Genomic DNA, 18,005 nt, shown 5'->3' on the forward strand with positions numbered 1-18,005 from the left:
GTTTCATATATTTCATACATCCACAAAAAGTTTAATTTTTCATAGATTTCTTAATATTACATTACTTTGTAACACTGTCATGGACGATTTCAAAGTACTTTTGCATTTTATCTTTTTGTTACAATTTTCATGGATTTCTTAACACTTTCATACTGAATATTTCATACTTTCGCAACAATTTCATGAATAACTTCATACTACTTTCATACTTTGTAACATACATTTTCATATTTTGACTTTCTGTAACAATTTTGTAGATTTTGCAATATTTTTGTAAATCAAAATGTAATACTTCTATAGATTTCGCAGTATTTCATACTTTTGTAACACTTTAGTGAAAATTGTTTAAAAGTTTTCATACTCTATACTACATTTATCACAAAATATCAGCTTAATTGTTTCATTCTTTTATTGTGGATTCCATAATATTTCATAATTTTGTAACACTTTTATGGAAGATTTCATAGTACTTTTGTATTTTGTCTTTTAGCAACAATTTTGTTGAGACCTAATATTTTTAATATTTCATGTTTTTTAATACTTATGTATATTTCATAATATTTTATGATTTTCACACACTTTAATTGAAGATTTCATACTTTCACACAAATAAAACTGAAAGATTTTGAAAGATTTTGCAATACTTTCATATTTCATACGTTTGTTATGCTTCTATATAGTGTTGTCAAAAGTACTGACTTCGATACCAAGTTGATACTGAAATTTTAAAAATGTGACACTTTGAGCAATGTTGAGCAGATTCGTAAACACCTCTGATTGGCCACTGTGTTCACACGCTCAATATATATGTCTGTGATTGGCTACAATGATCAACGCACGGGAGCGTGTGAAAGCACACGGAAGTGCATTTTGAAAGCGGAAGCATTTGTAAGCAGGTCCGCTGATAGACACCTGCTTTCAAACGCTCCCATGTGTATTTGTGTCAGCGTTCAGTGAAGAGCATCATTGATGTCTATTTACAACATGTTTTTGAAGTGCTGATCATTGTAGCCAATCACAAACATATCTGATGAGCGCGTGAACACAATGGCCAATCAGAGGTGTTTATGAATCCTCTCAACATCGCTCAAAGCGTCACATTTTTAAAATTTCAGTACCGACTTGGTATCGAAGTTGGTACTTTTGACAACACTACTTCCATAGATTTTGTAATATTTCAAACATTTGTAACACTTTTATGGAAAATTGGATACTTTACAGTTTGTAACATACAGTTTTTCTTATTTTGACTTTTTGTAACAATTCTGTATATTTTGCAGTACTTTTGTAAATAACTTTCATAGATTTTTTTAAAATAAATTTTTAGCAATACTTATGTCCAAATAGGCTTTCATGCTCTTAATCACAGCAAACTCCCAAATTCCCCAAAATATAAAGAGTAATAGTTAAACATTACTACATGTAAAGTGTCTTTAAATCTATCTACAGTTATCTGTTTATTCATTTTGTTAATAAAGGCAGCAACTGATCAGTATACGACAGCTGAGGTTTGACGAGAGCTTAAGACAGGAAAGATAACCAGCTGCTTATTGCTCTACACTTTGCTATTTCACATGCTTTCTGAAAGCATGTCATCTGAACAAATTCTTCTTTCAAAGCATTTAAGAGCTAAAATGACATCTCCCTTTCCCATAACCAACGGAAGCTCTTTTGATAATGAGCGCATGCTGACAGAAAACATTGTAGCGCTGCTCTCATCAGCACGCACAGGCGAGCGCCGCTCTTTGTCATATCGCTGCACTTCAAAGTGGTGAACCTAACTTAACGGTATACTGCATCCCAAACATTCTAATTAGCACTGACTCAAATAGATGCTCGCAGAAGATGCGCAATAAAGGGGACGACTTTACGAGAGCCAAACTGACAAGACAGACATTTAGCAGTAATTTCCATATGGCCAAGCTTCTTGAATGTCTATACTGAGAGAAATATACACTTGTATACACAATTATGACATGAACTAATCCAGATGTCTTTAAAGTGTTTAGTGTGATTGGATCTGTGCAGTTAGAAAACACTGATTCTTTGTATGTTTGGTATGTTTGGTGAATGTTCAAGTGAATGCAAGATTTATAAATACGATAACACTTTAGTTTAGGGTCCAAATCTCAATATTAACTACAGTAGTCAACATTTGAAGTGGATCAAAAAAGTTCATCAAAGTTGTCCTAAGAACTAAGTTGTCCTAATGTGCTTTATAAGTACTAATAAACAGCCAATATCTTAGTAATATGTATGTTAATAAGCAACTACAGTAGTCGGCATTTGAAGTGGATCAAAACCTTTCATCAAAGTTGTCCTAAGAACGAAGTTGTCCTAAGAAGGGGTTTTAGGACAACTTTGATGAAAGGTTTTGATCCACTTCAAATGTTGACTACTGTAGTTGCTTATTAACATACATATTACTAGGATATCGGCTGTTTATTAGTACTTATAAAGCACATATTAAAGGGATAAATTCTGTTATTAATTACTCATCCTCATGTCGTTCCAAACCCGTAAGACTTTCGTTCATCTTCAGAACGCAAATGAAGATCTTTTTGATGAAATCTGAGACAGCTACGTGACTACCACTTTGACGCTTCAAAAAGTTCATAAAGAGATCGTAAAACTAATCCATATGAATTAAGCAGTTTCTGAGAGCTTTATATGGTGAAAAGGTTGAATTTAGGCTTTTATTCACACATAAACATTCATCAACACATCAGTTGTGGTCAACGGAAGCTCAAGCATGTTTGCTTGACGTGTGTGAGAACCAATAAGGATCATTCTCGTGTGTTAGGCAGCACATTTGAGCTTCTGCAAGAGGTTTGTTCTCGCTCGTGACGCAGGTTCAGTTGAGCTTTTGTTTATGGCCACTGATCAATATTTATATGTTAATAAATGCCTAAATTAAATCTGTTCATCATATAAAGCGATGGAGTCTCTTCAGACAATTTGGACTAAATCGCTCAATTCATATGGATTAGTTTTCGATCTTTAGATGAACTTTTTGAAGCGTCAAAGTGGTAGTCGCGTACCTATCTATGGAGGGACAGAAAGCTCTCAGATTTCATCAAAACAATCTTCATTTGTGTTCCGAAGATGAACGAAAGTCTTATGGGTTTGGAACGACATGAGGTTAATTAATGACAGAAATTTCATTTTTGGGTGAACTAATCATTTAATGCCTTATTTTTCATGACCATATTCTACATCCTTAATCCGACCCAATACCTATACTTAACTACCTTACTAACAATTAATAAGCAGTAATTAGGAGTTTATTGAGGCAAAAGACATAGTTAATAGTTAGTTAATAGTGAGAATTGGACCATAATCTAAAGTGTGAACATCAATATTTACAATACTGATTTGCATTTATTTTTGTATCTGATTATATATATGTATCTGATAATATTTTGACCACCATTAAGTGACAGGCATGGAAAAACACAGATTTAGTGAAAATATGGAAGACCAAATCACCTGCGTGAGAGTCACTCTGAGACCACGTAAGAGGCCTCGGGGTAAATGTCTTATCGTTTATGGCGAAGGTAGTTGCAGCAAATTGTGACCTGTTTATAGGTGGCGCTTTATGTGGAAGATGTAACAGCACAGATTGTTGATGACCGGTGATTTCTGCTCAGGCAAGAAATGTTTAATGACTGTATTGGCGGAGTCATCATGACCAGAACTCTCGCTTTTTTTCATGACATAAATGGAGACATAGTGGACGGGGGGAAGGTGAGGTAAGGAGAGGGCCACTGTGCTTCTGTTAATGACACAGACTCTAATAGCAGAATCTCTTTGGCAGAGATTCAGTCCAAACCCATTACCTGTCTCTCCAATGGTCCTTTGAATCCCAAATTAGCTGCCATACGTAGCGCCTGGTCGTCTCGGACCCCTTCGAATATATCTATGACTTCCTGATGCAAGAGATGGGAGAGAGAAGGCAAGAGGAAAACCAACCATCAGCTATAGTTTGACACAAAGCGGATGTTCGTATTAAAATCAAGAGAGCTGCAATTAAGCACTGGCATACAGCCAACCTAAAATGAGAAAAAGACGAGAGCTGGAGAACAATGGCTTTCCAATTATAAGGCCATCTCTAAAAGATTACTCATACACAGAGATAGAGACAGACAAGAGAGATAATGCATAAGACCAGATGTCACAAAGAGCTACAAGAATGAGACACAGCTTTTACATGTCTTAATATGAGGAAACAGTCCATTAAAGATGCCATATCATACATCATCTTTCTTTTTTTTCTTTTTTTTTTTTAATAATTTTATTTTTATCTGTGGTTCACTTATAATGGTAGGCATGGAAAAACTCTCTCTGACCCTTTGAAATAAGCATGTCTTTTTTCAGCTATACATTTAGGACTTCTGTATAAACACAAGGGTACGCATTCTTTTTGACGAATTAATTTCCATCGACATTTTGATGGCTTTAATTGTTAAATAATTAATTAATAAACAAAAAAACAAATTTAAAATACTTTAATGTTTAATGTCATTTGTGATACTTCTACATATTTTGAAATATTTCGCATTTTGTAACACTTTGGTGTTACATTAAGATTTTAAAATGTTTATATCTCCTGCTGTTGAAAAAACGTTCATAGATTTCATTTTACAAATGTCCACAAAAGATTTCAAACAGCTTCATTTTTCATACTTTTGAAACACTGTCATGGATGCTTTAGTACTTCTGCATTTCATCTTTTAGTTATATTTTCGTAGATTTCTTAATACTTTCTATCTTTAATTTCCTACATTTGTAATACTTATATATATTTTTTTAATATTTCATACTTTTGTAACACTTTCATCAAACATTTCATACTTTGTAACAATTTTATTTTGACTTTCTCTAACACTTTTGTCAATTTTGCTGTACTTTTGTATTTCATACAATTGTAATACTTTTGTAGATTTCGTAATATTTCATACTTTTGTAACACTTCTGTAAAAAAGTTCTTACATATTTTGTACTCTTGCAAACACTTTAGTAGAATTTACATTTCACAAATGAAAAATATCAGCTTACTTTTTCATCCCTTTTTTATAGATTTCATAACATTTCATACTTTCATAAGATTTTCATGGAAGACACATTTTAATACATAACAGATTTCTGGGCATATAAACTAAATTTGTTAGCTTATTGTATTTATTTACAAAATTCTCAAGAAAAAAAAAAAGACAAAAAACAACCTGCGATATACAGTCAAACCAAAATTTATTCAGACACCTTCATTCATTATTACAGTTTATTCACTATAGTTTAAAAAAAAATGGTAATAAAATATGACAAGATCTCAGAGTTAAACTGTGTCAGAAAAAAATAAAATAAATAAAAAATCTTCATTATATCAGATAACACTTAAGCAAAACATGGTCAGGTCAAAGCGTCATTTTTGGTTCCAAATTTTTAGGGCAAAATATGTCACAGTTTACTTTATTTTGCTATCCTCACTTGCATAAATGAACTATAGTGTCCTGCACCCACTAGTAAAAATATATAAAAAATGTCTGAATAATTTTTGGTTTGACTGTAAATGCAGCTTAGTGAAGGATTTGGCTTTATCAGATACATTTATTATAGACATTTCCAGAATGTTGAATATATTTATTTAATATAATTATTTCCATACATTTTCCAGGTCAATTTAACTTTATAATTGTTCTATATGATTTCTGTGGATGCTTTCCTATAGGGAAGTTTATTTCAAAACATCAAAAATGGACCCCTTTATCACAAAATCTCAAAGTAACTCAACTCCTACACCCTTGAAAGCATTTTCCGTCAGATATAAGTGAGATACCTTGAAGATGAGCTCTGGCGTGGTTGCAGCCACTTCCTCTATGTCCACACCACCCTGAGGGCTGCCCACCATCACGGGTCCATTACAGGAGCGGTCCATCAGGATGGCAAAATATGTTTCCCTGGAGATATCCAGAGCTTCTGCAACCATCACCTGCTCAGCACAAACACATCCAATAGGTGAGAAGGGGATTCATCATTGTTTGTTATCTATTCATTATGGTGTATTAACAGACACTGGTTTTGAAGCAGGGCACAAGTTTACTGGCTGCAGGCCTCTGCTGCTACTTCTAATACAAGATAATCAGCCATCATGGAACTCGATGAGAGACGGCAAATGGATAAAGAGAGAACCACCAATAACAGGGTTGATGTAACAACTAATAAAAATGGATGGAAGGGAACTGATAAAAGAGGATGAGGGAAGGACGGATAAAGAAAAGCAAGGGAATGGTGCAGGTGTTCATGTACCCGACACGTTGAACCATAACACTTAAATAGGTTACGTAGGTTTGAGTCTCGCTTGCAACGCAGTCAAATCCTATTTCCCCATGGAAACATGGTTTTTCAAACAAAACAAAACAAACACAAACTAAAATAAATAACAGGATTATGAGGTGACTAGGTGTAATTGTAAATGTTTTTTTGCAATGACTAACACTGCTGACAAAATGGGCTTTCAATAAAATTTGGTTGAAATGAAAAAGAAATGAAATTGGCGCTACATGACTAGAGAAAATAGAGAAAAAAGGCTGTTGCTTCCCTTTTTCCAAATAGGTAGGGAAAACTTCAACAATCATAATGCACTGGGAATGTTGTCGTTCATGGCCACTCCCACCAGTCTGATATGGATGCACTCAAATACTGCCTTGCTTTAGTTCTAAAGCCTTGCTTTAGAAATACTTCTTCGTAAACTTTTAGTAATAATGGTGTCAACTTGTATTGTTCCCAGGTGCAAGAATTATTTTCAGTTTCCAGTGAAGAATACAGTGCATTGTAGGCATTGTCTAAAGGCTGCAAAGAATCATAAATATGGAGAGAGCACCACAACAGGAAATCTGAAAAACCAACCTTTAATCAATATTTAATCAACAGTGCTCCATTTTCACCATAATGCTGTTTAAAGAGTAGACATAGTACGATACAATTTTCGGTGATAAACCTACTCTTACAATAACTGTTTAGTTAATAACCCTCCGTCGATCTGACTGTCCGTGGGCAGGGATACAAAAACACGAAAGTATAATCTATTCTTTTCACAAAAGCCCTGGAGCTGTCAAAAGTGCAAAGTGCATCTCCAGGTGGACTTTTACTGAAAAATAAAAGTGAAAAAGTGAAAGCAAATTTACACTTTATATCATGGATGTTTTCAGTCATTCATGTTAACATTTAACCAAAAAACTAGAAACAGAATTATCATCAAAATTCAAATATTGGTTATTTTATATATATATAAAAAATATTTTTGGTTGAACATTTCACACCAAGTGGGAAAGAGAGGGGTGGGTGGGAGCAAGAACTCTACGCATGTGTTGAATAAGTGTCATCACTCGTCTCACTTGTTTGTACAATCCAATCTCCAGCACCCATGTCCATTTTTATCCATTTCAGCTTGTGAAAGAGGGAACAAGAGAGGCAAATGTTAACACCCTCTGTTCATTCTATTTCCTACATCGTCCTTCCATCTATTTTATCCTTTACTGTATTTTTATGCTTCTATTGCAGCAGAAGAGAAAGAGAAGGCCAACGAGGCAGACTGCGCTAACAGAGTTGAGTGAAATACGGCACATTAACACAGAATCCTGATGACACACTGACAGCTCACAAGCAGAATTCCTCTCTGAGACTGACAACACAATTATATCCTTTTAACAGCAGTCATATTCAAACTCTCATCCATATTCAAACCCCTTTAGGGCTGAGAGCTACAGAGAGTAATATTTTATATATATATATATATATATATATATATATATAAAACATTGTACTTTGTTTATACTGTATATACTAGCCTATATTTGCCATGTTTAATTTTATATCACTACCAAACTTTTCACTTATATTGCTGCAATGAAGTATAACAACATCTTCTGAAGGCTTAGAGAAGGTCACCAATTTTGCAAAACATACTTTTCCGTTTTCTTCTCAATAAACCGATACTGAATTCTGAATTCATGAGGAAAACCTCATTATACAATAATGCATCCATGTGAGAAGGAAACCAGAGGGCTCTTGAATAGCAAATGTGACACGCTCTCAAATGCAGCGAGAGAAGTTTGTGGGGGGATGCCACACGCTCGAGCTGGCATTTCTAAAGCATTTATTTATTTTTTGTTTGTATCCCACCTCTGTTCCTCCTCACCACCTCCCTTATGAATCTGCCCTACTCTTTCAGCCGTGCACTTCCACCCCCCATGGCTGTTTCTAGGGCAGGAAAAAGATAAAAATGTGATGCCGTCCTTGTGCAAAAAGTTTTGTGGCGGTCGCATGAGAGGAGGTTGGCGGGAATAAAAGCGGGTGATAATGGGGAGCTCTAAATTGTGTTTAAAGAAGAGAGGACAAACACATGCTAAGCACAGGAAGCCATCATTACCTCCTGAGGGAGAGAGATAAACAGTGATAAACATACGGGGTGGTTGTAGGAGTACGCCGGTTTGTGTGGGTGTCAGACATAGAAATAGAGAAAGAGGGAGGAAAATGATATTTCTGCTTGTTAGTGACACATGGATATGCCTGTTTACCAACATTCCCTGCACACCAAGATCTGACTCACATGGTTTATTCATCTCAATGACCTATGACACCTAAACTCAGCTAATGGCAAAAAAAGATTTCTTTAAAAGGATCTGTATTATACAGCTTTCTCCTGAAGCCAAGAAGTCAAGGAGAGTGGAAAGAGAGAGAGAATTTCATTTCCAAGTGCAAAAGCAATTATTTATTCAGCGGAAACAACATTAAAAAGAAGAAATTATGCCAGAGATAAACAAGGTGTTCTCATCAGTACCGTTTTTACTTTCACTCCTTCCTTAGGGGTCTGTTTGGTGGTCAGATTGAAGCCAAGCATCTTACCAGCCAACTCTCCAACAACAGCAGGACTGAAACAGAGAAAAAATTTCATAATTTTAATTTACTACAACTGTTGTGTGCAACTTTCAAATGACAAATTCATCTACTATATGTATCTTAGTGATGCACAATAATTCATAGCATGCCTCCCATCCAGTAATAACATTAAGCTTTCTTTGTTACTTTTGATATGAAATAAAGTCTTGGGTTTCAAATTCTGTCAATTTTATAATGAAATTCAAACAATAATAAATAATTTAATGTGGTGTGACAGATCGATGTAGCGCCTCAGTTCAAACGGCAGAGCGGAGCATAAGTGAACCATTCAACTCTTTACTACTAGTTATAGCACAAAATAAACATTAATGAACATCAGAAGGTATGTTGAAAGATAAAGTACAATTTACTGAATGCCTCATGTAATCACTCAGAATTTCTTCTTTTTTTTTTTTTTTTTTTTTTTTTTAAGTTGAGGATTTATACAACTTCAGTGTTAATTATTAAAAAATGATTAATTTATTACTCATTTTCGGTTTCAGCTTCCAGGCTAATTTCAGTTTCAGTGTTTCGGTAAAAAAATTATTTCAGTGCATCACTAATAAATATTACTCTGTTTTCTAAGAATATTTTCACTGTTTGAAACAACAAAGATGTTATCTCTCACACAAACAAAGATTCGCTTACAGTTGATTCAATCTTACAATTGGACCTGATATACTGTACAAAATAATTTGTACATTTGAACTTTTTTGAGAATATTATAGAATTCTATTAATTTATACATCAAAACCACATTTTTATATTGTGAATGTATCTTTAATTACATGTCATTTGAACAACCAGTCAGTAACAGACCAATGCAAGTTTCTCAAACCTAAAATATACATCATAGCAACAAATATTGATTAATTTTAAATCAGAAATGACTTGCGATTCAGTGAGGGAGTCAGTCGTGAACTCATGAACTCTAACTCATGAACAAGCCTGAATGTTTTGTGAATCTTTTTGACTCAAAGGTCTAATTTTTCTCAAATCAGACACTGCAGCTCACGTGTGCAGTAATCTAGTAAGATGATATTGGATGAAACTGCATGTGGATGCAAGTTTTCCAGACTATTTTAAATTTCAAATCTGTCACGGCATTTCCTGATTCTGTTGTCCTATCTCTCTCCTTATAATTTCCTGTCATCTTTTTAGTGTACTACAAATAACAATGGTACAGAAAAAAAATTCAGTTGTTTAAGAAACACAAACTCGGGACAATTTCTGAGGGACACAGAAAGCACTGTGCTCATTTGCTAGATAACAGATCAGGCTGAGTTTCAGAGTGTTTTCTCTGGACGATTCTCTTCATCCCAAATGCTGAAGTACACTATGTGACAGTGATTCACGATGCAGGCATTCAGTCATAAATCAGTCCCTACTTGAGGAAAACTCATGGTTTTCTGGAAAAGTTTTAAGAGATTGCCATATTTCACGTCCCCTTCATTCTCAAGGGTTTTTCACAACATTTTTATAGTTTCTATCACACTTATAATTTGTTCAACTGAGAAATCCATCATTCCACATTACAACTGAGTTTTTAAGGACATCACAAATGCTGAGGGCAGCGTGATATTCTGCTCTATTTTCTTGGTGAGAAATACAGGATGTCAAGCAATGACATGAGTTTTAAGAGGAATGAACGACAGGTCTATTCTTTCTCAGAAAATGGGTCTGGGCAGTACTCACTCTTTTGTTAAATGCACCCCTCCTTTCAGGCCGCTGTCGAACACTCCTTTGCCTCTTCCTCCCGCTAAAATCTGAGCTTTCAGGACAATCTCCTTCGCTTCTAAAGTATCAAAAGGAATAAAAAAAAGGGAGTTAGAGCTCCAAGATGCCAAGAAAAAGGTGCTCCAAATACACTGTGGTGCTACAGTTAACGCAGGTTTGAATCCTGCCTGCAACAATCCCATTTCCTCTTTATGTTTTATAGTATCTACTCACACCACAACACATAACCTTAGCAAACATACAGATAAACAAGCAAGCAAAGAAGAAATTAGATCGGAAGAGGTGTTTTCAGCTGTAATTTGATTTTAAATATTACGCAGATCTCCACAGGCATGTTTTGATGATGCGTCTTCCAGAGCAGTTAGCAATTTTGTCATTATTTCTTTCATCACGGTAACATCACTGAGATGGAAGCACAAGGCTGAGGAAATAATAGCTTGTCATGAGACACTATGTTGAAACATTTGATCAATATTGTGGTATATGAATCATTTTATCCAATTTTGTGAAAAGGACCATATACTGTTGAGCGACAGCAGAGTGACTGAGATTAAAAGAACCTTAGAGATTGTTTTATTACTCTACCAGGGTGAGTGATTTATATATTGTGTTCTCTATAATCCACATTTTTCCAGGAATCCTGGAAAAACAAATTGAAATAGTGTTGTGCCATATACCAGAAATTTTCAGTGCGGCTCCTCAACGCGGATGAATCTAATGTTTGCTGTCACTCACCACATCGGTGTGGATACTGTACTTGGGAATCACAGATTCTACGTCTTGGAAGTATGACCAAAATAAGAATTTTCACCAGAAAATGTCATCTGAACAAGTAAGTAACATGTCTGCCACTTTTGTTCTGACCAACTGAGGAAAAAAAGCATTACAATGAATCGCGCTGCCAATGATGATTAAATCTAACGATTGCTTAGCTCGGATCACGTCAAACTGTGCAAATTATTATTATTGTTATACTTGGTTCTCAAATTGTTAATGTTAACAACATCAGCATTGCGTGACTATGTATATTGAGTGTGTAATAGCGTTACCCTTAGATTTCAATTTCTGTAACCAGCTGCTGTGAGAAAAGGCTATAAATGATCCTCTACCAGCAGCATCCTCACATGCCATATAGCCTACTAACTGGGACTACTTCTTCATGTAAACAGACGCAATGACGCAAAGATGAATTTCCCGCAGAAACCCACCAGTATTTAATTTTAAAACATTATTACAAGCTAAGGAGATAGTTTTGAACACTGGCTGGTTATGTACTTGCTCAAAAATTGATTTTGCAAATTTTTAACCAAAAAATGTTTAAATAAGTTAATTAATAAATGCTGCATTCTTAGTTCATGTTAAATAAAGTAGTTAACTAATGTTAATGAAACCTTATTGTAAATTGTTACCAATTATCAAAATACCTTTTGAGTCTCTTTTTCTTGTGTCACCGGTATAAACTTATAAGCACTCAATTTTGCAAGGTTACGATTTAAGGTGAGAAGGAGGTTTAAATCATGTCACATTACCACAGCATCCAGCTAGACTCTCATCACCTCAGAGGTTTGAACCGGAACAATGAATTGGCACATGGAATAATGATTCACAAAGTCATTAACACCTTCACGATCATAAAAGGCTGTCGTGGCTGAGAACTAAAAATGAGTTTAAAGAAAGATGAACCAATGTGTCTTGCAGGCATCTGGGCAACCAACAGGAAAAAAAAAAAAAAATAGAAAAAGTGGAGGAAGAGGAGATGATTGACAGGTGCTGTAAACCAATAGAAGCACCTGCAAGATGAAAAGCGTGGAGCTCTGTGAAAATAAAACAATTTTTTTTTATATAAATACACTTTAAAGGAGAGGGGGGATGTAATGCTATTTCATGCATTCTGACTTATTTACACTGTTAAAGAGTTGAATTCTCATGCTGAACATGGCTAAAGTTTCAAAACACGAGTTGGACGTATGACTGTGCCAAATATACTACTTCCGTTTGTGGACATGTTTCGTAGAATTTCTTTCGAGTATGGCCTGTTTCACGTCATAAAGGGTGGAATTCCTTGTATATTCACTTCTCCCTGATAAGCGTGCACACACACATCACCCAGAGCAAGAGTAAGAGAAAGAGCAAGCCCATCAACGCGCTTCATTCGGGATACGGAAGCCGAGAGATTTTTCAACAATGGCTGTGTCCCAATTCAGGGGCTGCACCCTTTGAAGGCTGCATACATCCATCGAGGCAGTCTCATTTAAGAAAAATAACCATTAGACTGTAAAGTAATAAAGAAATTACAGTGTTTTACACCTCACAATGAATAGTCAATTTTATTACGGTTATTTTTCTTAAATATGACATCCTTGATGACGTATGCAGCCTTCAAATGCGACCTGCAGAGGACGCAGCCTCCGAAATGAGACGCAGCTGTCACCAAAGGAGTGTGTTTTTGGTTGTGAGGGAAAGATTACCTTTTTCAGCTTCCTAAACAACCCAGCGTTAAGACTACTAACTAAAGACTTTTCAGAGATATGAAGGATGCAATATTTCTCTATATGTACTCAAGATTAACATGAGATTGGCAGAAACTGTGTGTGATACCCCACCCCCTTTGTTAATAAACGTATCATTAACAGCAATTCAGTGTAATTAGAAGTAAATTATTTTACCCAATATTTGTGTGGCTATGCATTTTTGTGCATATTCAAGTATCAAACCATTAACTTGCTAAAGCCAAATTCAATTAAAATTGGCAGCTCACCACATCTGCTTTCAACTCAACATGTCTTATGTGAAAAAACAAAAAACAAAAAAAAAAAACAAAAAAAAAAACTTTCTTGCCTTGAACAGAAGACTTGGTTTTTATCTAGTATTTTACAGAACATTTTTTGGTAGAACAACCATGTTTGACATGAAAATGTCAATGTGCTGCACTCCATGCTCACACTTTAGATTAGGGGTTTTAACTACTATGTACTTACATCAGAAAAAAAAAAAATATTAGTTACATTGTACTTATTGTGTTCATGCTATTGAGGTGGGATACGGGTAAGTTAGGCGCAGGTTCGGTGGTATTTTTAGGTTTAAGGGTGGGTTAGCGTATAAAGGAAGGGTCAACAGTGTAATTATAGATGTCATTACAGATGTAATTACATGTATTTTTTTTAAATAAAGTACAATGTAAAAATATGTATGTACACAATAAGTGCACTGTATCAAATAATTAATATAAATGTTAGTACACAGTAGTTAAAGACACTTAATATAAAGTAGGACCAACTTCATGTACACTTAAAAATAAAGGTTATTTATTGGCATCAATGGTTCCATGAAGAATGTTTGACATCCATGGAATCATTGTATTGCACAAAAGGTTCTTTATAGTGGAAATAGATTCTTTAGATTTTTTAAATGTTCTTCGAGGTTCTAAGAACTGTTCATTGAAACCAAAAATTGGTTCTTCTATGGCATCGCTTTGAAAAACCCCCTTTTAAATGTTTTTTTAAACACCAAACTTTTGAACGATAGTGTATATATTTTATTTGTAATATTTTTGACAGTTTATTTACGAAACATTTGAAACAGGGCAGGAAATGATGAAGAGAGCATGCAGGAATTGAATTCAGGTTCAAACCCACAAAAGCACTGCAGCTCAACATGATGGAGCATGTACGCTAAACGCAAGGCCATGGCTCTCGCATAAGTCATTCTTAAAGAGCCTCGCTGCTCTTCACGGCCCTCGGGGGTGGACATTAAGAGTTCTCACACTTTAGGTGCTGATTAAGACTCGCTATCACCACTGTGACTCAACCAAACCTCAACTCAGCCACTGACTGGAGCGCATGAAAAATTTATCACTGCCACACAGAGCTGATAGCATTGATCATGTGTGCGACCGAGAGGGATAAGAATGCAGAAGCGACAAAAACAGAGATACGGAAGATGCTGGATCACTTAATCTAAACTAAGAGAGATATATCAAAACAACTGAGGAGAGGCTGGCGAGGGTGAAGATTTAGCAAAACAACTCCTTGTCCTGATAAGAGATCTGATAGTGTTAGACAGAAAACTCCTGCACATGGGAATGTGATGAGCGCTGCAGAAAGCCAGAGATGAGATTGATGTGAATGAAAGAGAAAGAGAGAGACATTGAGATGGAACAAAATGAGGGACAGAGTTGCACATGGACAGAATTTTCAGCTAAAAAAGTGGCAAACAGGAACTAAAGGCACAATATGTGATTTTTTGCCGCTAGAGGTTGCTTATTCAAAACAAAGGCGTAGCTTGATGACGCCTTGATTTCGCAGAATCATGGGAGGTGTTGTCTTCACGTCTAAGAATCCGATGGGACTCGGACAGAAATCATATTCATGGATGAGCTAATGTATTAAAGATTTATTAAAGGGTTAGTTCACCCAAAAATGAAAATAATGTAATTTATTACTCACCCTCGTGTCGTTCCACACCCGTAAGGCCTTTGTTCATCTTCAGAACACAAATTAAGATATTATGATTAACATAGCCTACATAGCCAGCAATGACACTTCCTCTTTCAAGATCCATATAGGTACTAAAAACATATTTAAAACAGTTCACGTGAGTTCAGTGGTTCTACCTTAATATTATAAAGTGACGGGAATACTTTTTGTGTGCCAAAAAAAACCAAAATAACAACTTTTCAACAATATAGTGATGGGCGATTTCAAAACACTGCTTCGGAGCTTTACGAATCGAATCTGTGATTTGGATCTCTTATCAAATGGCTAAACTGCTGAAATCACGTGACTTTGGCGCTCTGAGTCACTGATTCGACTCGTAAAGCTCCGAAGCAGTGTTTTGAAATCTTGGATCTTGAGAGAGGAAGTGTCATTGCTGGCTATGCAGGCCTCACTGAGCCACTGTTCCGAAGATGAATGAAGGTCTTACGGGTGTGGAACGACATGAGGGTGGTTAATAAATGACATTATTTTGATTTTTGGGTGAACTAACCCTTTAACATTACTGTAGTATGAAGCAGAGTGTGGCTGGAAGCTGTTGGAACGATTGCCAATGAGAGACAAGAGCGGCACATGGCTCAAGAGCAGTGGAGCTTTTATGCCACAAACGACCCCAGAAGGACTTTATTAACCACCTGGAGCCGTGTGGAATATGTTTATGATGGATGGATGTGGATGGAGGCACTTTCTTCTGCTCATACTCGTTGGTCCAGTTCACTGCCATTATAAAGCTCGGATGCGTCAGGATATTTATTAATATAATGCCGATTGTGTTCATCAGAAAGAAGAAAGTCATATACACCTAGGATGGCTTGAGGGTGAGTAAAGCTTGGGGTAATTTTCATTTGAAAGTGAACTAATCCTTTAAAGTGTCTTTGGTGTTTCCATGGTTTCTACGAAATAAAACCAGAAATCGAGGGTAATGCGGGTATGGTGTCATTAATAGGTGACGCACGGACACAGTCCATGTCCTGGTTAAAATTGCTTATTTAAACATTCTTGGAAACATTTGGGATAATTTAAGTACACAAGTTAACAAAATATATAACACTGTTCTAGTGGTTTTTGGATATTTTAACATATTGTGCCTTTAAGATGTGTTCACACTTATAGTTCGGTTTTCTTGGTTCTTTTGGTCCAGATCAAAAAAGATGATACATTTAGTCCTGGTTCGCTTAGCGTTCACACTGTCATTTTTAAAAAAAAATGGCTATTATGACATATATTTTGTGAAAGAACTTGCTGAACATCCCAAAAAGTCCTGTGTGCTGCATGGGCTAAATGTGCTCATTATATGTGTATACATATAATGGTATTTTTACCTGCTGAGAACTAATGAAGAGCTTATAAAAAGTGTTAAAGAGTCAAAACAGCACCAGGAATTCCTCCATTGCACACAAACGAAGATCTGCTACAAGGTTACAGAATTTCCGACGCCTGTACTGAACTGTAATGGGCAACATAGCTCTTATGACAAAAAAAAAAAAAAAAAAAAAACAGGTATGCTTGAGCATTCAGTCCTTTTTAGGTCGCATCTTCTGACATCACATCCTGTTTTTGGTTCGTTTAGATGTCTTTGGTCCGTGTTATGTTCATGTTTCAGGCAAACCGCACCAGATTTCGTTTGGAAGCAGACCACCTTTTTAGCAGTCTCGGTCTGCTTGTTTGGTACGCACCAGGGTACAGATGGCAGCGTTCACACTTATTCAAATAAATCATACAGAGCGATCACATCAGAGTTTGCTTTAATCGAAGCAAATCTGCCAAGTGTGAACAAACCCTTAAAGTCAGCATGAATTTTTAAAAAGCCCTAAATGAGATGAAAATTAGTTCACTGTATTTTAGGCATGTGTGATTTCATGAACAACTATATAAATATACTGTATATTTGTAGCAGGAAAATGCAGCAATCATAAAAAAAAAACAAAAAAAAAAAACAATGTGGATTTTGGGAATTCAGCAGCTAAACTACTTAGATAAGTGGTTAACTAGAGCTGTTAACTATAAGCTCTTTTGGTGGTGAAATGTGAATTACACCAACATGCATAAACAAAAAAACAAAACAAAAAAAAATTTGTTGTTGTGTGAACAGAAAGGTTTATCCAGCCATTTTACATCACTTAATTGGTTTTTGTGAAAAGGCTTGAGTTTAAGAAACCAGCTCATTAAAATTGCCCCCATTACAATTTACAACACAACTTAAAGATTCTGCTAACACATTTTGTAAGCGAAAAGCACTGTAAAATACAACACAAATTCTTTATTTTATGGTTTTGATTTTACTCACCTAACCTAATTGCTAAGTAATCAGTATATTTAAAGGTATACTACCATTCAAAAGGTTGAGGTCGATATACAATTTATTAATGTTTATGAAAGAAGTCTCTTACATGCACCAAGGCTGAATTATATATATATATATATATATATATATATATATATATATATATATATATATACACACAGTAAAATAATAATATTGTGAAATATTATTACATTTAGAACAATTGTTTTCTCCTTTAATATTTATTCCTGTGATGGCAAAGCTGAATTATCAGAAGCTGTTATTCTAGTCTTCAGTGTCACATGATCCTTCAGAAAGCATTTTAATATGCTGATTATTGTAACATTGTAACATTAACATTGTAACATTGTAAATGTATCAACTGTAATTTTAGATCAATTTAATGCAAGTAGTTAATCATTATAATACAGTACTTAAATGCATAATTACACTGTAATACTGACAATAAAAACACCTTAAAATAAAGTGTAACCGTATTAATTTCTACTAAAAATCTTACTCTACTTAAAAATCTAACTTTTGAACAGTACCTG

At 35.2% G+C, this 18,005-nt stretch overlaps 1 protein-coding gene across 1 annotated transcript in view; it reads right to left on the reverse strand.

The window, feature by feature from the left end:
- The window catches only part of suclg2 (succinate-CoA ligase GDP-forming subunit beta), a 125,382-nt gene that overhangs the window by 59,478 nt on the left and 47,899 nt on the right, over positions 1 to 18,005 (reverse strand). Inside the window, exons 3-6 of the mRNA XM_051912139.1 lie at positions 10,633 to 10,732; positions 8,840 to 8,930; positions 5,837 to 5,989; positions 3,840 to 3,929 (exon numbers count right to left, since the gene is read on the reverse strand). Coding sequence (XP_051768099.1) covers positions 3,840 to 3,929; positions 5,837 to 5,989; positions 8,840 to 8,930; positions 10,633 to 10,732 — 434 coding nt within the window. The remainder of the gene's footprint in view (positions 1 to 3,839; positions 3,930 to 5,836; positions 5,990 to 8,839; positions 8,931 to 10,632; positions 10,733 to 18,005) is intronic.

The sequence above is a fragment of the Ctenopharyngodon idella genome, chromosome 11 (assembly GCF_019924925.1).
Source record: "Ctenopharyngodon idella isolate HZGC_01 chromosome 11, HZGC01, whole genome shotgun sequence".
Lineage (NCBI taxonomy): Eukaryota > Metazoa > Chordata > Actinopteri > Cypriniformes > Xenocyprididae > Ctenopharyngodon > Ctenopharyngodon idella.